Below are 21,725 nucleotides of genomic sequence, written 5' to 3'. Positions count from 1 at the left end.
GTCCTGAGTGCTGATACTGGAAATGATCTTTACTTCAGTGCTTTCAAGTGTCTTCATTTAAGTGTTCACATTTTGCCTACCTATAACACATATCTATGCACTGTGATTAAGAAAGCAAACACTGAAATCTGACCTAGATTAAAGATCTTAATTTCTGCCAGTTGATTGGGCAAGTGACTTAATCATTCTACAGTAATTTCTGCATTTGAAAATGCCTATCTCAAGGGTGATGAGAATTACACTGGTTCATCAAAAGAATTACACTGACTAATATAAAACGTGCCAAGCATGTATATGTCACATGAAGGCTCGTTAAAAAGTGGATATTATTGCTAATCTTCCAGTAACTACTATTTCCAACAACAGTCTGAAGGGGATCAGAAATGTTTGTTGAGTAAAAACACAAGGAAACAATAGCACACATTTTCTGCTCTCCTTTATGATCGCTGACCTGTCTAAGGACTGGGATCTCGGTTCACTACAGATTGTCACCCGCATTAATCTACTGTCACCCATTAACCTAACAAATAAGGCAGTCTAAAAACTCCAGGCATCCCTTTCCGTAAGGACCCGGACTGTTGAACCGAAAGCTAAAATTCAAGACGTGACAACTGCCCTTTGTCCCACATTCTCCCACCGGTCGCCTGCTTATTTAAATGGTGCGTCCCCTCGGGTACCACTCGAACAAAATTTGCGCGGAGCGCTCCCTGTGTAGATTCGTTGGAAGCAGCTGGAGGCTCCAGTTCTCATCTGCTCAGGTGTCCCTGGCGCCTTGACGAACTCGGCCTCTCCAGTTCCTCACCTGGTGAGCCCTCAGGACAGCGGACTGATTTTGAGGGGCGCGGCTCGCAGCGGCGGGTGCAGGGGCGACTGCCAGCCCTCACCCCGCCTCAGGGTGCGTTCGGAGGCCGACACCTGGCGGACGCCTCCCCGCGGGACGCCACGCCTGCGCGCCGGGGATCTGGGATAAGAAGTGCGCGCCTGGCTTGGGCTGCGCGCCGCTGGGACACCAGTTTGCGCGCAGGGCTCAGACGACCGTGCGGCCATGGACATGCCGCGGGGCATTGGCACCTTCGTGGTGTGGGACTACGTGGTGTTCGCGGGCATGCTGGTCATCTCGGCCGCCATCGGCATCTACTACGCCTTCGCTGGGGGCGGCCAGCAGACCTCCAAGGATTTCCTAATGGGCGGCCGCAGAATGACGGCCGTGCCCGTGGCGCTGTCCCTCACCGCTAGCTTCATGTCGGCCGTCACCGTCCTGGGCACCCCCTCCGAGGTCTACCGTTTTGGGGCCATTTTTAGCATCTTTGCCTTCACCTACTTCTTTGTAGTGGTCATCAGCGCGGAGGTCTTCCTCCCGGTGTTCTACAAACTGGGAATTACCAGCACCTACGAGGTAAGGGGCAGGGTGGGCTGGGGCCGTGGAGGGCGCGGGGTAAGGGGACTCTGCAGACCTCTGGAGGCGTTTTCTTGGGGGCAGACTCTCACCGCCACATCGAAATCTCTCCCCGTCCATCATCACCCTCCCTACCTTCCTCCCTGTCCCCCGACCCTCCCCTGGCATCCCTTCCCTTCTACTGAGAGGTATCCTCTAAGGGTGAAAAAATCCTTGGGATTTACTCTCCTGGGCTTAGTGAAAAAAAAAGAGGCTTCCAAAGTGAACGGATTGGAATAGTAGTGCTCGCTAAGATCCTTTCTACCTTTAGCATCTTTGATTCCCAAGCAAGAGGAAAGATTTGGGGGGAAGGTAAGTTCTTCAGGTCTCAGGCCCTGCTTCTTGAAATGAATCCTCTTGTTTCAGGTCCTCAGTGCCATTCACTCTTCCAAGACGGTGAAGAATTTGTGCTCCCCTTCCTTCCCCTTCCACACACACCCCCTTTCCACTGAAACAGGCACCCAAGTGGCTAAGGTGTACCCGTAAGTGTATTTGGGACCAGATTCTACCACTTACTAGCTGGGTGACCTTGGATGACTTACTCAACCTTTTGTGCCTATTTCCTCAAAATTAAAATAATATCACCTACCTCATCCAGTTGTTGGGAGGATTAAATGAGATAATGCAAGGTGTAGCATTTAGAACAGTGTTTGACACAGAGTAAGTGCCAGATAGATGTTGGCCATAATTATTGTGGTGGTGCTAGTTGTGGTGGTGGTAGTTATCTTGGGATCGGTAAGAAAATTAGGCAGCATGGTTCTCAAACAGCTCTGCCTTCTCTACGGAAAGATAATTAAGGAAAACTGTCTTTCCTCTATTGCACAGATCCCGTGGCTATAGGTTTTCTCAAGTTGTCTGCAGGAAAGGGCTTTGAAAATATGATGCATGTTTAGTTTAAAGAGCTGTTTAATGGGAGGTGGGGGGGCGGGATCAAAGCTCAGGGGAGTGGCGGGGCCCAGTTCAGTGCCTTCCGTGGTCTCCTTCACCCAGGCACTGATCCATGAGCTCCATGGAACAAACCTTCAAAAGTTTCCTCTCTATTAAGCCATTAACCCAGAGAACTCCAATCCAGGGGTTCTGGCAGGTGCTTTCCTAGTGAGGCTGGTTCAACTGGTGCTGGGGACAGGGCCTCAATGGCACAACAAACATTGGTGACACATTCTGCCTGGGCTCTAGTGACGTCTTCCAGGGCGAGGCACCCCGGGCAGCGTTGCCTTCCATTCACTCTGATGCTGTGTTTGGGAGAGCCCAGTAATCATCCCAGAAGTGAGCAGGATGCAGTTTCTCAGGTTTGCTCAGAAGTGACAAACTGGTGAAATTCCCCAGACCAAATTCAGTTCTCAGTCATTTTTTTTTTTTTTTACTTCTCCTTATAGTGAGGAGAAACAAAATATAATTTCGGACTATGACTTCTTTTGAGAACTCAAAAGGCTGGTAACACTGGGCCCATGCCCCCTGTGGCCACAGGAACTCGAGTTTACAGCTCTTGCTGTCACTCTCTATTAAACTTTCATATTGAGGTCTTTGTGTTTTCATGGTGACTGTTTTTTGGTAGAGAAATTTTTATCTGCATTTATGTCTTTATCAAAAAATGTGAAAGGGAAAATGGACAGGGGTAAAGGGATCTCTTGTTTCCAGGGAGATGTAAGAAAACATATATCTTAGTGGCTGGGAGGAATATTCCAACATGTTAATATGTGAACACCTGGTCAATGTCACTTATGTATGTTACCTGATGGAACCTGGAGGCATTTGAGTCTGTGAGCTCTGATCTACAGCTAACCAATTCCCAAACTTGGAAAGGGTTTGAAGAATCTGACATGAGGACTTCATCTCTACAGATGAATGCTGCTCTCATAATCACTGACCCATGCCTCTTCGGGGCTACAATATTAACTCAACCAGAAACAGATTTCCCTCATGTTTGCAGTGGTAGAGGCTAAGTTAGCAGGGGTTCCAGCTAAAAATGGCAAAAAACAAAAGTTCATTGAATGCTGAACACATGCCAGGCACTGGCCTACATTGCATGTTTTACATACATTATCTGACTCATATTCAGAACAATCCTTATGAGGGAAGTACTATCAAGAGCCCCATTTTGTGGACGGAGACTCAGAGTAAGTTAAGCTGCTAGGAATGTGAAGCAGTGTAGACATATGCCTAGCAGCATACTGGCTGCTTCTGAAGGCTCTGATGAGTCTGTTATAACCCCAAGCAGTACTTACACCAGTGCAGAGAGAACAAGGGAAGCAATAGAGGACGCGTGAAGTTGTGGGCACACTGCAGGCATCCACCTCTGGGGTACCAGGCAGTTGGGAACAGGGAAGTCAGGCAACATGCTAAGACCCTCCCTAATGGTCATGGCAAAGACTTTCCTGTGGAGTATATTATTTATTGTTTTATGCTGAGAGGTACAGAATCTATACAGAATATGCAGTACAGTGTTGAGTGATTGAAAACCTGGCATTCTTGCTCAAGTATGAAATCTCTCCCTGTTGACATTTCTTTAGCGAAAATTAGCTGTTCACAAACATTTTTTTTCATTTATCATTGCCTTCAAAATGTAGTCCTGATAGGTGTTTAGCAACTTCCAGACCCAAGTATAATGCAGGAATCCAATTTGATCCATCAATTCTTCAAGATCTTTCTGGAGCCAACTAAATCTGTGTTTAAACTGAGTTGCTTAGACCTCATGTTTGCTTATTATTTATATATTTATTCATATCAACAGAAGTGATTCAAAGTTCTGAGGACAATGAGAGATCATGATTAATTTAGGCACCTATCATTACTCTATAATTATGTCTAGAAATCTTACAAGTATTCCCTAAGGCAGCCTAGTAATTGATGACTGAGATCGTAATAGACTTCTTGGTTCTATCTTGAGTTGGTCCTTGAGCTTAAATCACAGGTTTCCCTGGATCAACTGATCAACTTACGTGGTTCAGCTTGATTCAATTTATTTGTGTCTCCAGCAATTTGGATGCATGTATCTAGCATAAACAAGACTTCTCTTCTATTGATGTCCATTCACATGTTTAGTGACTCATAGAGATTTACAAAACAAATAAACAAAAAATAAACTTCTAAAGAAATACAATAATACTGCCCTGTTTCCAGGCTTAATAAACTTCTCCAGTCTTCTAAAAAGGCTTCCAAAATATTCTTGAATGATTTTGATATATGTAATTCATTGAGATTCAATTTTCTTCAGGTCCATTGATTTGGATACCACTAACTTCTTAATATCTTACTTTTTGAGTTTACATTTCCCCATCCGTTTATGTCATTGAATAGTCTCCAAACCCTACAAAGTGAGAGGGAAACAAATTATTATTATGCCCCTCATTTTAAAGAGAAAGAACCTGACATTTGGAGAATGATTGCCACAAGCTGATGGAGTCAGGTGTGGGACTGGGTCAAGGGCCAGAACTCTTCCTCCAGCGTACTACACGGTACTGTGTATTTGTCATCCATCAGTGATTTGGGAGTGGGGTCTTACTTTGTGTTAGTTTCATCCATTCACTTATTGAGTCTTAAATATGTAGTCAGATTGTTTATATATGCCGAATAATGTGCACAGATTTTGGCATCAAAGGTTTTACATGTGTACTGTGGCCCTGACAAGTTTGCAAGGTTGTCAACTTGGTGTTCTCTCTGAGTCCCAGTGTTCTTGTCTTGAACATGGGCTTATACACAGTATCTGGCTCATAGAGTTGTTGGGAGGACTGTGCACACAGCAAGTACTCTGTATGTGTTAGCCGTGATCATGGGGCAAAAATATCAGATGTTTTTTCCTCAGATTGTTATCTAACGCCAGTTTTTTCTTCTTCTTCTTTTCTACTATATGAAGATTGTTGTCTGCTTTAAATTTCTTAGTAATTATATTCAAGTTAGAGAATGTCTTAGATCCCAGCTCCAAAATTCTGTGATCCTAACTCTGTAATATATATATTATAATACATTATATAACATAGGAGACAAGCAGACTATGTTATAAGACATAGCAGATTTCAAGTAGAATGGGAAAAATTGGCATGGTCGTTGGCGCTGAACAGAAACTGGCTTGGGTGATTTAAGTTTAAAAAAATTTGTTAGAAGGACATGGGGGTAGCTCATAGAACAGAGGGACAAGCTGAGTAAGCAAGGCTTGGAAAGGACAGAAACCAGGGCAGCCTTTTCAGGCCACTCTGTCAGGATCAGTCATGTTTTATCTTTGTATCCTGCCTTTAAGATTCAAATACCCAATGGAAGAAAAAGCTGATTGGCTGAGCTGGGATCATGTGACTTCCTCTTGGTCAGTAGAGGCAGGGCAAATGACTGACTATTCCATCACAATAGTCTGCAATCAGAAAGGGTTGATGCCCCAAGTGAGTCAAGGAAAATGTATGGAGTAGATGCCAAGAGAAAGAGAACAACAGATTGCTCACTCTAAAAATATAGAAAGTAATTTCACTTGTATGACATTCTGGAAAAGGCCAAACTAGAGAGGGAGAGCAGATCAGTGATTGCAAGGGTTTGGGGGAGGGTGGAGGGCTTGATCATGAAGGGGAAGCCCGAGGGAGTTTTCTGGGTGATGGAACTGTCTTGTGTCCTGATTGTGACAAGGGTTACATGAGTCTGTGTGTGTTAAAACCCACTGAACTGTACGCTAAAACAAGAGTCAATTTTGCTGTATATAAATAAAAATAATACTAAAATAAAAATGCAGAATCCAAATCGGTTATGAAGTTGCTTTACATTTCTAAATTTAAATTTTCTTCTTGAGTTCTGATTTTAAAAAAGGCATCCAGAGGATTCACATATTTTTTTTTTTTTTTTGCAACAGTATTTAGAACTTCGATTTAACAAATGTGTTCGTCTCTGTGGAACAGTCCTGTTCATTGTTCAAACAGTAAGTAGCTCTCCATTTATTTTATCTTTTGTCAGCTAAAATGTTTTTAACCATGGCATCTGGATTAAGCTTACCTAGGAAACACATGAAAGATAAAAAAGAGGTGTTGAAAATATAAGGGAACACAAAAGGAGAAACACTAGTCACTGTACAGCATCAACCCTTAAGATCATCAAACAGGGTTTCAGTAAATGCTTTACTTCCTGGAAAAGTAGAATGATTTAAGTGAATGTTAAATATTATGCTGGTGAAGCAACAGTCGGAAAGTATGCTTTCCTTTATCTGACCTCCCTTCACCTCCACCAAGGTGACAGGAAGGGCATTACTACATGACAAAGATACTTACTTGTTGCTGACAGTGGGAATTCTAACAAAAGGAAAACAAGTAGCATGTTCACAGTATTTCTGTAACATATTGAGTAGTAGGTATGAAAAAATTAACTTCCATAGGAAGACAGTAGGAAATAATTTTCTTTGAAATCATGCTTTAAAAGTCAGCACTCTTTTAAAAATTAGACTCTAAGAACCAACTAAAGCAGTCCTTAGAGTGTAAAACAACAGAATCCTAAGCTCTGGAGGAGTCTTTAAAGCCAAATACTCAATCCAGTAATTCAAGAACATGCACTTATAGATTTACTGATTGACACGAAGGGAAAGCAAGGATTTGCCAAGTGGCCAGTGACAGAGAATGCTTTCCACTGTTCACCCTGCTGCTGGAAGATTGTAATGATCATTGTCACGATTATTTATATACACATTTTCCTCTTGTCAGTTAAGCACTTTAGGGCTGGGTTTGCTAATGGAGATTGTGGAAGAGATTCGCATTCTTGTCTCTAATTTCAATTCCATTTCCAGTCAAAAGCTACCTAAGGGCCAGCCGCAGTGGCTCATGCCTGTAATCCCAGCATTTTGGGAGGCTGAGGCAAGTGGATCACCTGAGATCAGGAGTTCAAGACCAGCCTGGCCAACACATGGTGACACCCCCATCTCTACAAAAATACAAAAATTAGCCAGACATGATGGCAGGTGTCTATAATTCCAGTGACTGGAGAGGCTGAGGTAGGAGAATCTCCTGAACATGGGAGGCAGAGGTTGCAGTGAGCCAAGATCATGCCATTGCACCACCCCAGCCTGGGCGACAGAGCAAGACTATTTCAAAAAACAAAAAACAAAAACTAAAAAAAACCAAAAAACAAACAAACAAAAAAGCTACCTAAGGATTTGCTGCAGTGAGACAGACAGAGTGCCTCTGTAAATTATGTAACTCAACTTCATTTTATATCTTTGCAAATTATGTAACTTAAGTTTTATCAGTCCTTCACAACTGCAGTATAAAAGGAAGGAATCCTTTGGGGTCTCTTAGAGAGTTGAGCCTGGTAGCTTGCATTCACCAACTGTTCACATCTCTTTGGATCTTTGTTAGAAGTGCCAACAGAAATGAGAAGTGGGGACGAGCGTTAGGAAGGTGGCCTGTGGTCATGTTTTTAAATCTTCAACTTGGACAGAATAATGACTGTGGAAAGTTAGTTCATTTTTGCAAAAAGAGGGGAGATTTAGCACCTCCCATTTGAAGGACTTCATAGTTCTACTCATGTAATATAATCAAACATTCAAAAGGTGCTGAATAGGTTTTTATTTTCATAATATGCTTTTATGGAATAATCATGGAATTCACTTCTATGGGATATATTTGAAAGATCAAACACAGTAAAAATTATATTTTGAGGAAAAGACTATTTCTCTTCCTCACTATTGTACCCCAGATCAATAAATAGTTGTTAAATATATGAATGAAAATAATGAATGATATTAAAAAGATAGAATATGGTTCTTGTTGGCTTTCAGGATTTTTTAGTGCAAATTTATACTTTTGTTTAATTTATGAACATTAAAACTTTTAGAAATATGTTTTCCAAATTTTTACTGTTTTCTCGATTAGTTATGCAGGGATTAACAGTTTGAAGACATAATTGAGGGGTCATCTTTTATATTATTATTTTTTCTCTTTTTCTAATTATTTTAGATGTGGGAAATTTTTTTTCAAGATTGAGTTGCTGGATCAGTGACCATTTGCACTAAGCACCATATAAAAGTCCATATTTTTACATAAGCGTGTTGCAAAAAAATGTTTTTAACTGATGACCATACCATAAACAGAAGAGTCAACTTTACTTAAATAATATTTTTCAAGTTACAAACAAATTTTATTAGGCATTTTGAAACTATTGTTTTAATTCATAATTGAAGTTATAGGAAAACAATCAATATTTTATAACTCAGACATAATTCATGAATTTTATAATTCATTTAATTCATTTGGCTTTCTTTCTCCCCCCTAGATTCTGTATACTGGAATTGTTATTTATGCCCCTGCCCTGGCTTTGAATCAAGGTACATTTTAGAGTTGCCAGTTAGGTAACTCACATTTTGGGGTTCACTTTCAACAAGCCTTATTTTTTCCTTGGGGAGATGGGGAGATGGAGGAATGCTTCTAGTAACCTACATCAGCCTTACTAGTGGGGCAGGACGGGTGCAGTGTCTATGGTAGTTTCTTTGGGTTTTTGGATGGGTAACTCCAAAGTGTCTGTAGACCATTACAGAGGTGGACTTCTCCAGGTGGTACTTCTCTGGGATGTGCTCACCAGCCCATTCATTCCTTTAGAATTAAAGCCCCCTGTAGCCAAAGTCAGGATTGACAGCATCTCCTCCTGTGAGCCCATCTCCAGGAAGCTTCCCTGTAATTCTGCTCAGGCCTGTTGTGAAATCTGGCAGGGAGAAAAGCTTTTCTTCTCCACGCTTCTAATAAGGCCCAAAATGAAAGAGAAACAGAGGCATGTGATTTGAATGATCAGACTGCTCCTAGTGACAAAAGGACAGATGTCTGTAGCACTCTTACAAATAAATTTATGAAGATTGTGCTGCTCAACGAAGTATCTATACTCTCTAGATTTGGGAGGATAAATGTAGTGAGGCTGGGATAGTTTACTGAAGCAAAGGTTCATGCTAGTCATAGTTTCAAAAGGTTTTGGGGAAACACCATGCCCTTTGAATTCTTATCTATTCGATGTGAATTTCTCTAAAACGTCCTTGTAAAATGGACATGTGGACTCTGTGATGGGAAGAAATGTGGTACGATTCCTGGGGTTAATATGACATGAAGAAAATCTACTAACTCTACACTCTGTTTTCTTGATTTTATGATAGACATGACAGTAGTTATCACCTAAGTTTATAAAGTAAACAGTATTATTACCAAGAGGAACTTCATGTATAAGGTGCTCTGGAACTCTGAGTCCTGGGCATGTTCCACATCAGTATTACCAACATGACAAGAGGATCATTTCATATATCAAGAACTGAGTTGTAAACTTCCTAAGTTACCTGTTTAGGCTTTATGTGTAGTTCAACATCTTAGGGTTTTAAAGTGTAGTTCTGGGAATAATCAGAGGACTGACTTTAATCTGTGAAGAAATCAAGCATTCTGTTCTTATCAGGCTCAAACCACTCCCTGAGAGTAAATTAGAACGAAAGTGAAGGCGTTTTGATGACTAGAGTGTCACTTGTGTGTTTTGCTGTGACCAAGGCTGTAGGTACAGGCATAGACACAGAACTTAGTGTGCAGTAGATGCTCAGAAAAGCTTATGTGACTGAGTTGAAACTTCACATTCTGTAGGTCTAACCTCCTTTGTTCTTTTTTGGGAAACCTCAAACAAATACTAAGAGAGAATAGAGCACCTTAATATGCTCATTCATAACTCTACAGTAATATTTATCAACTCGTGGTCTATTTTAATTCACTCCCCCTTACCTCTACCAGATTATTTTTCTGCAAATATGTTATGTCATTTCATCTGTATTTCAGTATGTCCTTTGGAAATAAAGACTTTTAAAGCTGTAATTATGCCATCATCGTATCTAAAATATTAATATTAATCTCTTAATTTCATATCAAGTCAGTGTTCACATTTCCCTGATTTTTTCAGTGTTTGTTAGATTCAGGATCCAAATAAGCTTATGTGATTGCAATCAGTTGATCTCTCTTAAGTTTCCCTTTTCTGCTTTTTAAAATTGAAAACCAGTTTTCTTTCATTCTTTTTTTTCTGATCACCTGATGCCTATTGAGAAAACTAGTTTTTATTGAGGTCTATATAATATACCTCAACATACAACATACAATAAAATGCACAGAGCATGGGGAAGTGTACAGTTGGATGAGCTTTAATAGTTGTGTCATAGCTCGTGTAACTACCACCCAGCTCAAGATACAGACTATTTCCATCATCCACTCCCAGGAATTTTCCTTATATGTCTTTCTAATAAACCTCCTATGGGCCCAAGAAACCATTTTCTGACTTATGCTACCATATACTAGTTTTCCCTATTGTTAGATTTTATAGAAGTGGAATCATATAGAGCCTTTTTATGTCTGGTTTCTTTTGCTCAGCAAAATGTTTTGAGATTCATTCATGCTGCTACATGTATCAGTAGTTCATTCCTTTTTTTTTTTTTGCTGGTAGTACTTCATTGTATGCATCTACCGACATCCGTTTATCCATTCTCTTGTTAGAGACACTGGGTTGTTTCCAGTTTTAGGCTATGGTGAAGTGAGGGTGCCAAGAACATTCTTCTACAGGTTTTGTGCATTTTGTTTTTCTTTTTGACGCCTGTTTTCACTTCCATTGGAAATGAAGTACATGGATGTAGTATAAAATTAAAAATAATTCTAGGTCCGGGGCGGTGGCTCACACCTGTAATCCCAGCACTTTGGGAGGCTGAGGCGGGTGGATCAGGAGGTCAGGAGATTGAGACCATCCTGGCTAACACGGTGAAACCCCGTTTCTACTAAAAGATACAAAAAATTAGCCGGGCGTGGTGGCGGGCGCCTGTAGTCCCAGCTACTCGGGAGGCTGAGGCCGGAGAATGGCATGAACCTGGGAGGCCGAGCTTGCAGTGAGCCAAGATCAGGCCACTGCACTCCAGCCTGGGCGACAGAGCGAGACTCCGTCTCAAAAAAAACAAAAAAACAAATATATATATATATATTTCTATTTAGACCCAGCTGAGGATAGAAATATGTGCAAATTTATGAGAAATTGCCAAACAGCTTTTCCAACTGGCTGTATCATTTTACATGTCCACTACGCAATATGTGAGAATTCTCGTCATTCGACATCCTTGCCAATATTTGATATTATTCTTTTTTATTTCAGTCATTCTAGTGGGTATTATCTATTATTTTATTGCTGTTTTCATTTTCATTTTTATATAACTATTGCGGCTTAGCTTATTATTAGACTATTATGGCTTAGCTTATTGGCTCCTGAAATAGTAAAGTGAATAAAGACAAATCACCTAATAAAAAGTGAGCCAAAGACTTGAACACTTCACAAAAGCAGATATTCTTCCAATACATCACAGGATATATCTATTCATTCCTAGACCTTTAATAATTTCTCTTAGTGCTCACTTTGGCAGCACGTATGCTAAAACTGGAGCAATACAGAGAATATTAGCATGGCCCTTGCACAAAAATGATATGTAAATTTGTGAAGCATTCCATATTTTTTAAAAAAGAAAGAAAAGAAATAATAAAATAAAATAAGATGTCTCAGTAATGTTTTGTAGCTTTGGATGTTGAGGTCTTTTACTATTTCTTAGATTTATACCTAGATAATTGATGTTTTTATGCTATTGCAAATGGCATTGTTTTATAATATTTTTCAATTATTCATTGCAAGTATATAAAAATACAACTGACTTTTATGTGTTGATATTCCATCCTAGAACTTGCTGAATTTACTTTTTAAATCAAGCAGGTTTTTGGAGATCCCTTAGGATTTTCATGTTGTTTATGAATAATGACAATTTTACTTCTTTTCTAATCCTCATGGTTCTTAGTTCTCTTTCCTGTGTTATTGCAATGTTAATGTGGAAAGTTACCTTGACTGAGTTTTGAATATTAAACCAAGTTTTACTTTCTTGGGATAAACCCTGCTTGGTCATAATATATTATCCTTTTTATATATTAATGAATTCAATTTGATAACATTTTGATAAGGCTTAATAAATGAATTGAGAAGTGTTCCCTCCATTTTCTGAAAGAGTTTATATAAAATTGTGTATTTATTTCTTACATGCTTGGTAGAATTCACCCTGAAGGCACCTGGGCCTACTCTTCGTTTCTGTAGAAAGATTTTGGTTACGGATTCAATTTCTTTCGTAAATATAGAGTTATTCATATTTTAAAAGTCTTGTGGCATCAGTTTTGGTAAATTGTATTTTTTAGGGAATGCTTCCATTTGGTCTAACTTATCAAATTCATTGGCATGAAGCTGCTTATAATACCCTCTTGTTATGCTTTTAATGTTTATAGTATCTATAGTGACATCCCTTCTAATTATTCCTAATACTGATAAGATAACTTTTCTATCTTCTTATCTTGATATATCTTTCTAGTATTCTATTGATGTTTTAAATCTCTTCTAAGAACCAATGTTTTGACTTGTGGATTTTCTTTGTTTTCCATTTCATTAATTTGTGCTGTTTATTGTTTCTTTTCTTCTAATCACTTTGGGTTTTCTAGCTTCCTAAGGTGAAGCTTAGGTCATTGATTTTAAATATTTCTTATTTCATAATGCAAACATTTAAAGTTATTAATTTTTCTTTTACCACTGCTTTATCGGCAGCCCATAGATTTTGATACCTTGTGTTTTTATTTATTTCTCAAAATATTTTCTAATTTCTCCTGTGATTTCTTTTGCCCATGGGTTATTTAGAAGTGTATTGCTTAATTTTCAATATTTGAGGATTTTCTATCATGGCTTTTTGTTATTTATTCCTAAATTAATACTGCTTTGGTCAGAGAACTAATATGATTTTAATCATTTGAAATTTATGAATTTGTTTTATGGCCCAGGATCAGGTCTATCTTGAACATTCCATGTGCTCTCAAAAAGAACGTATATTGTATGCTTGTTGGATGTAATGTTCTATAAGGTCAAACGTTTAGTTGGCTAATAGTGTTATCATCACATCTTCCATATCTTTATGGATTTTTTTTTGCTTGTTCTATCAATTGCTGAGAGAAGGATGCTAAAATCTCCAAATATAATTACCATTTTTTCTATTGCTCCTATTTCTCTGTCAATTTTTACTGAATGTATTTTGAAGCTCTTTTAAAGTCTCTTTTTAAATTTACAATCTCCCTTCTATTTCTTTTCATTTAAATTGCAACTTATTTGCTGAAGAAACTGGGTTATTTGTTCTGCCCAGTTTTCCAGGTTCTAGGTTTAACAATTACATCTGTATGGGGTCATTTAATGTTCACCATTCCTCTGTATTTCTTGTAAACTGGTAATAGTTTACTAGTTGTAGTTAGATCTAGACTCTTCTTCAGACTCCGCTTCAACTTTTTGGAAATCATATTTCATAGGCAGTATCTATAAGTTTATTTCCTTCAGGAGACCCAGAATGTCGTTTAAAAAATTATCAGCAGCTATTGATGATCATTCTAGATTTATTATTTCATTAGGGCTTATAAAATGGAGTATTCTGGTTCTGTGAATTCTTCTTCATTAGTTAGATGGAATACTGCTATAAAGAGAAACTTCCTGTTATCAACTATTTGTCTTCTCTGAAAAATAGTTTGTATAGGAAAGGGAGGATAAATGTCAGATTTTTCCCTTTATGAATTTTAAAAATATTAACTTGGTGCCATACTATCCCCCAAGGGTGACTGAGATTTTTAAAAAATTATTACGAACTCATGGATTTAAATGTTTGCTGTTATTTCATAGCATTATCGTTAGTATTATTATTGATTCTCAACCCATTTTTATCCAGCAGGTGCCGTCTTAAGTTCCTCCTGATTTTAACGTTGGCTGCATATTGGACTCACTTGGGGGGCTTTCAAAAATACCAATACCTTGGTCCCCATCACCAGGACTCTGAGTTAATTAGCCTGTTGAGTGGCCCAGTTATCAGGATTTTATAAATCTCCTCTGTAGATTTTAATGTGCAGTCACGATTGAGAGCCACGGATGTAATAGTTTTAGAAGAGCAACTCTAAGCCATAATGAATAATATAATGGCCTAACACAGTTAAAAATATTATTCTTTGTGGTTCTTTTTTCTTAGGTGTATCTCAGTAGGAATGTATGTTAAATTATCTTGTTAAATATTTTGTGACATATTTCCTCTGTGTAGTAATGTCACAAACTTGATGTACAGTTAAGTTCCATTTATTTCATTTTGCAATTGATTTTTGAGGAGCTTTTTTTCTAATTTAAATTTATAATTATGTGGAATATTTATGTATCCCAAAGTGAAATCTATACATCAAAATATGTTTAAAGTAGCCTGACTTGTATCTCTGTCTTCTCTACCTGATTTTCTCCCTCTCCTAGAAGTAATTTTTTGGCTTCGATTTATCCTTTAATTTTAGTATATGTACTGCTGAAACGAGCACAATTCTTTTCTTTTAAAAAAATGAAATAAGACTCCCCACTTCTTAAATAGGAGCAAATTATAAAGACTTTTCTCCATCTAGATCACATTTTGGTAGCACATATCTTAGTAACGCCTTCTTCAAGGACTGGTGAAATAGTGGGTTTACATGGACACACAGAGGGGAACAACACACAGTGGGGCCTGTTGGAGGGTGGAAGGTGGGAAGAGGAAGAGGATCAGGAAAAACGAAAAGTAGGTTAATGGGTACTAAGCTTGATACCTGGGTGATGAAATCATCTGTACAAGGAACCCCCATGACACAAGTTCACCTGTGTAACAAACCTCCACATGTACGTCTGAACTTAAAAGTTTTTAAAAAAGCATTACCGACTGGGCACGGTGGCTCACGCTTGTAATCCCAGCACTTTGGGAGGCTGAGGCAGGTGGATCATGAGGTCAGGAGATAGAGACCATCATGTCCAACATAGTGAAACCCGTCTCTACTAAAAATACAAAAAATTAGCTGGGCATGGTGGTGCGTGCCTGTAGTCCCGGCTACTCAGCAGGCTGAGGCAGATGAATTGCTTGAACCCAAGATATCACACCACTGCACTCCAGTCTGGTAACAAAACAAGACTTCGTCTCCAAAAAACAAAAACAAAAACAAAAACAAAAAACAAAAAAAAAGCATTACAGTCACCTTTGTTAAATTTCTAAAATGAGATCTGCAATCTGCAATGTTATAAAGATTACATTTGGATCCTTTAATGTTGTCTTCATTTGAAATTTGAATCTACACATCATAGCAATTTGATGTCATTATGATTGTCAGTATGAAACATTATCCTCAAATTCAAGTATTTGCAACATAATACATAAAAATAGAGTGTTTATTTGAACTGTGTCTAATGGAGAGAGAGATAAGAAATACTCATCACAGTATCAAGGAGTTTCTTAGCTTAATTACAATATAAATGCCTTTCCGTGTATTGAATTAAGCCAGTGTCAGATCTGTGTGTCTGAGGGTAGAAAATTATCAAATAGAATTTTAAACTCCATTTGTTTTTGAGCCATTTATGAGATTTGGACCTAGTTTTGGCTTTAGGCAAGTGGGTATAGAGGAAGGTGCCTGATAAATGATATAGCTTCCTTCTCTGACGATTTTTGAGGATTATTTTTATTGTGCTATTTTACAATTGTATATGACTTCTCTTTTTTTCTACAGTCACAGGATTTGATCTGTGGGGCGCGGTGGTGGCAACAGGGGTGGTCTGCACATTCTACTGCACACTGGTACGTCCAGGACGTATTTCCCTTTTCACCCTACCCACTTGCTTTGCAAAATTGAAAATTCCAGTTGTATACTGTAGTCTGGTTTGTCCATACCTATGTTCCTATTCCTGACCTCCCACAGGGTAACTTTTTTGTGTGAGAAATAGTCTGTAGTATAATTTGATCCTTTATAGAAAATGGAGCATAACTGAAATTTTTTCTTTCATTTGATCCACTGCAGTGGTTCCCAGTCTTGTCTCCTGATTCATCTGTACTGTTGCCAAGTTATTATATTTGTGCTCATACTATTCCTCAGCTGAAAAACCTATTATAGGTCGTGGGCCCAGTGGCTCCCGCCTGTAATAGCAGCAATTTGGGAGGCCAAGGTGGAAGGATTGCATGAGCCCAGGAATTTGAGACCAGCCTGGGCAACATAGTGAGACTCTGTCTCTACAAAAAACAAACAAACAAAAGTTTAAAAATTAGCCAGGAATGTGGCATACACCTGTAGTCCCAGCTACTTGGGAGACTGAGATGGGAGGACATTCATGTTTTTATCATTTTTGTCCAGCATAGTGTATAAGCAAGTAGATGCTTAATAATGTCCAATAGAAGCATTAATCCTAATATACTTTCCCTCAAAGGGTGGTCTTAAAGCAGTCATCTGGACAGATGTTTTTCAAGTTGGGATCATGGTGGCTGGATTTGCATCCGTGATTATACAGGCTGCGGTGATTCAAGGTGGAATCAGCACTATTTTAAATGATGCTTATAATGGTGGAAGATTAAATTTCTGGAAGTAAGTGTCTACTACTTGGGCAACTGAACACATCTTTTACATTCTATAAAAATAATCTCTTTATTGAAATAGTAGATTTACATTAAAAAACAAACCAACAAATTGCTAAGGATGTGGTAGAGCAAATTGAAGCAGAGAAGTAAATATGTAAGGAGCCTCCCTCTGTTCTTTAAGGGATTAAACCAGTCAGATGGCACTTAGCTACCTGGTGCTTAGAGCGATGTTTCCTCCTGAGAAGGGATTTAAAGCAAAAAAAAGTATTTTCTTCTGGGTATCAAAGTCCAGAATAGGTTGAAAAGTGGGACAGGGTGATAAGGAAAGAGACAGTAGAAAGTTAAGAAAAGGCAGCTTCTGGCCGGGTGTGGTGGCTCACATCTGTAATCCCAGCACTTTGGGAGGCCAAGGCAGGTGGATCACCTAAGGCCAGGAGTTCAAGAGCAGCCTGGCCAACATGGTGAAATGCCATCTCTACTAAAAATACAAAAAATTAGCCAGGCATGGTGGTGTGCACCTGTAATCCCAGTTACTTGGGAAGCTGAGGCAGGAGAATTGCTTGAACCCAGGAGGCAGAGGTTGCAGTGAGCTGAGATCACGCCACCACACTGCAACCTGTGCAACAGAGTGAGACTCTCTAAAAAAAAAAAAAAAAAAGGAAAAGGTAGCCTCTTAAGAGACAAACACTAGCATATTGGATTAGCACCTGCCATAAAAAAAAAAAAAAAAAGAGAGAGAGACACACTGAAAGACAGTGATTTCATCTTGACAATTCTTTGTTTTAAGCAACTTTGAGAGTTTCTCTTTTGATGTTGTCCTGGCAATATATAGTATATTAACATAGTAGCTTATGATTATGTATTATAATTATATATGTATGTGTATGTAGTATATAATGAACATTATCTAATATTAAGTATTATTTCTAGAGAATTGACTAGGAAAGTTATGGTCGATGCTTCAAGTGACAGTACAGCACATGATGTAACATGTTTTAAACAGCTATTCAGTTTTCCTAAAGAAAGAACAATGAAGAGACTAGATATTTCATCCCAAGTATATCACACAATTCAAAAGAACATTGAACACACCTTCCATTTTGGATCAATAGCGTTGTCCTTTTACAATATGGAAAGGCACCCATGTCGTCTTGAACTAGCCTACCTTCTCTTTTCTTTCTTCAAACTGCCCCACTTTGAACAGGCAGTCTGAAGAAAGAAAACCCATTTTGCACTTGGTGGCTCTTTTCTGGTCTTCTGAAAATAAGCACCAAAGTTTGAGAAAAGCTTTTTCAGAAATTGGACAGGATCAATGTGTTAATGTGCAGGAATAGATTTTAGTGAATCAACTTCAACTATTTTCAATATTTATTTCCTTCTTTTAGCTCAAGATTCAGATTCTAAGGAAAAGAGCCTCTAGTTGCCTAGCTTGGGACATGGTTCCACCCTTTGGCTGGAGCAGAACAAGATATTTTGACTGATTGTCAATCAAGACTATTTAATGGAGAAATGGTGGTTTCCCCAAAGCAAACCTAGGTTGCTGTTACCGGAACAGGGAAAGGGGAAGTCCAGGAAGTGGAAACAACCAATGGCTACTCTTGATTACTCCCAAATCTCTTCCTGGTAGGCCAGGCTGAGGAGAGAGGGTATGGAATCAGTCATTTTTCTGCAAGATAGCTGTCACTTTATATGAAGGATACATATATATTGGAGCACCAAAGCAATAGCTTATATACATTGGTAAGAGATTCTTAAAAAAAGATTAGACATTTTTATGACCTTAGCTTTGAAAGTCATTAAGCAACAATAAAAAGCCTATTTGTGTTTCATACTTTTCAGGAGTATCCCTTGTTATTCTGATACGTTTTGAGAATACGGTAGACAAAGTATTGCTCAAATTAAGATAAATGAAGAGAAGAAGGATATTGTATTGGTATTTTCTGTGTTGTCTGCCATTGGCCTATATATTCTGTATAGCCTAAACCACTAAATTGAGTGTTTTAAATCTTGTCATATTTCCCTCAGATAGCTCACTGACTCCTTTTGTCTCTTTAGTTAGCTAATGTAGTACCTTCTCTCTCTTGGGAAGAAAGGGTCAACACTCTTGAAACTCTTAAGACATTGATATGAAATGTTAGACATGAAATAGAGGCTCTTACATTTCCATAAGAATTCCAGAATATGCATACAATTAGAGCACTTTACTCAATGGATCTCAAATATAAGATTTGACATGAATTTGCAAACTTTCATAATTTTAAGGAAGTGTCCATGAAAGCTAACTTTGCAGAAAGTTTTCCAGCTCATATTGTGTATCAGAGATGAACAAAATCATTCCTTCCAATAAAAGGATTAAAAGATCTTTCAAACATGGAAGTCAGGCTTTCTCTGTGACAATGTTTTGGACTTATGTACATGATGTCATAAAGTGGTTTTAAACTCTTAGTATTTAGCTTGTACACACAGCATTTTAATAAAGCATGATTACAGTGACATGCAGCTTTTAGAAAATGCAAAACTTTAAACTGCATTAATTGACTGATTAGTTGAACATGAATATAGATTAGAGCTATGACTACATGTGCTGGGAGAGGAATTCTATACACAATGTGTTATTAATTTTGTGTTCATTTTAGTGCCATCTCTACTGCTGTGGTGCACTTAGGAATGTTTTTCTCTCTCTCTTTCTCTTTGTTTCATGTTCTCTGATTACATCATGTCAGATTTGTTCAAACGACAGTTTCCTTAGATCACAGGAGAACAATTTATATAAATGCTCAGAATGATTGCAACATTCATTTCCCCCAGTCTCTTCTAGTATTTCCAGATCTCTGAAAATAATCTTTTTATTTCATTGAACTTAAGTTGGAAATATTTCTACCTTTTAAATTAATAAATTTGTACATATTTGTGTATGTGTTGTATATATAAATATACCTTGCTTGCTTCCAAATATAGTCTAAGAGGATTTTTTTAGTCTCTGCTAATAGTTCAGATTTGTTTTCTCTTTCTTGTCATTTAGTTTTAATCCTAACCCTTTGCAAAGACACACCTTCTGGACAATTATTATAGGAGGGACCTTCACATGGAGCAGCATCTACGGTGTCAACCAATCCCAGGTGCAGAGATATATTTCTTGTAAAAGCAGATTCCAAGCAAAATTGTAAGTCATACACCATGGTATATGAAGCATTAATAACCATCAGTTGTCTTTATGGAAACTCTTCTAGGAAAGTCACGTTTAGCTCCTTTATATGTTTTGTGTCGTGAAATTCCAAGAGATAAATGATATATTTGGTTACAAAAGGACCAAGAACAAAGTGGTACTGTATGTTTTAAATCAGCTATTTGAAGATATTTATAAGAATTATTAATGAAAACAAATCAGCATGTATTGTGCATCTATTTGCATAAGAACCTATGGGGGATAAATATATATGGCCTTTGTCCTGAAGAAAGTTAATCTCAAATTAGGAAAATACATGCAAGTATGCTAAAAAATAAAATAATATTAGAGATATATAACAGTTTCATGAAACAATATAACAATAGAGAAAATGTTCCAGAGTATATATAGTGCTTTGTCTTTCATTTTCAGACACAGTCATAGGTTTATAACCCTGCTCTAATACTTGCTACTTGAGTGATCCTGGGCACATTCTGCAGTCTCTTTGAGCTGCAGTTTCTAAACTTGTAAAAGGAGCATAAGAAATACTGTATACCTCATGGGAGGTGTTGTAAAATACTGTGTTTGGCATACGCGTGGTAAAGGCCTAGTAAATGTAAGTTCCTTTTTCCACTTCAACTGATGTGATGTGAAGGTGGAGGATGGATGAGAGATTCCTATTGAACTGACAAAATGAATATGAAGAATGATCATAATTTGGGCAGGTGGAGAAGAGTAGGAAGGCATTCTAGGTAGGTGGAGTGATTTGGATGAATGGACAGAGGTAGGAAGGACAGCATGGTCCAGAACTCTCAAGCCCATCTTGGTTTGAGCAAAGAGTGTGGAATGGAGGCTGGTTCCTTCTTCGGAGGCATCACATCACTGCAGTGCTCACCACTCCTTGTGCTGATAAATAGGCTGACTCTGCTCACATGCTTTTAGGGGCTTCAAAGCTCTAAGGAGATTGAATAAGAGTCCAGGGTAGATAGGGTGAGGGAAGGAGGGACGATTCTATTTCTATTCAAAGGAGAAAATGAAAATATTGTGATGTCACATGTCAGAACTCAATATATTGAAAGTAAATTGGTTTAGAGATTACCCAAATCTTTGAAGAACTCACAGTGAAAAATCTATATGAATATGGATATAATAATTGGATATGGGATCCCCCCAAAATGAACTTAAGGATTCTGGTATTTTAGGGAATTTTGGAGGAATGTAATTTGTAGATACAGTAGTCTATTGTACTTTTAAATCTATACTAGAGCTGATACCTGTTCCAGAGTAATTGTGGACAAGCTCTTCTTCTCTTCCCTTGGGAACATGAAACCCAAAAAGCCCGACCTGATTACTTAAATAACAGCATTAGAGCTTTCTTGATAAAAATCAATTACCATAAGCATATTGGATCTGCATGAAGCAGACTCTCTGAACCCAGGGGACTCATTTTCATCTGCCTTCTTGCACTTATGCTATGGGGAGAATTAATGCCTGCTAAAAAGCCAAGACCTACTGATAATGATTGACAAAAGACAGTGTGAGATGTTGATAAATGGTCAATTTGAACAGCATAAAAGTGATCTTAAACAATATATTAAACTCATATATAAGACAGAGGAGGTGTTTGGGCAACAGAGTATCTGGACATAATTTTCTGGTGATTTGGAGATGAGCTAACAATAGCAAAACATACTGCAATGTTAGTCAATTCAAGGGAG

At 38.2% G+C, this 21,725-nt stretch overlaps 1 protein-coding gene and 1 non-coding gene across 3 annotated transcripts in view; both read left to right on the top strand.

The window, feature by feature from the left end:
• Positions 1-652: 652 nt before the first annotated feature.
• The window catches only part of SLC5A8 (solute carrier family 5 member 8), a 57,190-nt gene continuing 36,117 nt past the window's right edge, over positions 653-21,725 (top strand). For both annotated transcript variants that reach the window (XR_007717458.1, XM_050746811.1), the window contains exons 1-6: positions 653-1,396; positions 6,264-6,329; positions 8,669-8,720; positions 16,003-16,070; positions 16,694-16,848; positions 19,864-20,004. Coding sequence is in view for 1 of the 2 variants with exons in the window: in XM_050746811.1 (XP_050602768.1) it covers positions 1,046-1,396; positions 6,264-6,329; positions 8,669-8,720; positions 16,003-16,070; positions 16,694-16,848; positions 19,864-20,004 (833 nt within the window). In the remaining variant the exon portion in view is untranslated. The remainder of the gene's footprint in view (positions 1,397-6,263; positions 6,330-8,668; positions 8,721-16,002; positions 16,071-16,693; positions 16,849-19,863; positions 20,005-21,725) is intronic.
• Positions 11,789-11,895, top strand: LOC126931970 (U6 spliceosomal RNA). The gene has a single exon (XR_007718065.1). It is a non-coding gene; the product is annotated as a U6 spliceosomal RNA (small nuclear RNA).

Source organism: Macaca thibetana, chromosome 11, assembly GCF_024542745.1.
Source record: "Macaca thibetana thibetana isolate TM-01 chromosome 11, ASM2454274v1, whole genome shotgun sequence".
NCBI lineage: Eukaryota > Metazoa > Chordata > Mammalia > Primates > Cercopithecidae > Macaca > Macaca thibetana.
Note: the sequence above shows the minus strand (reverse complement) of the source record. Positions and strands in the feature narration are given on the sequence as shown.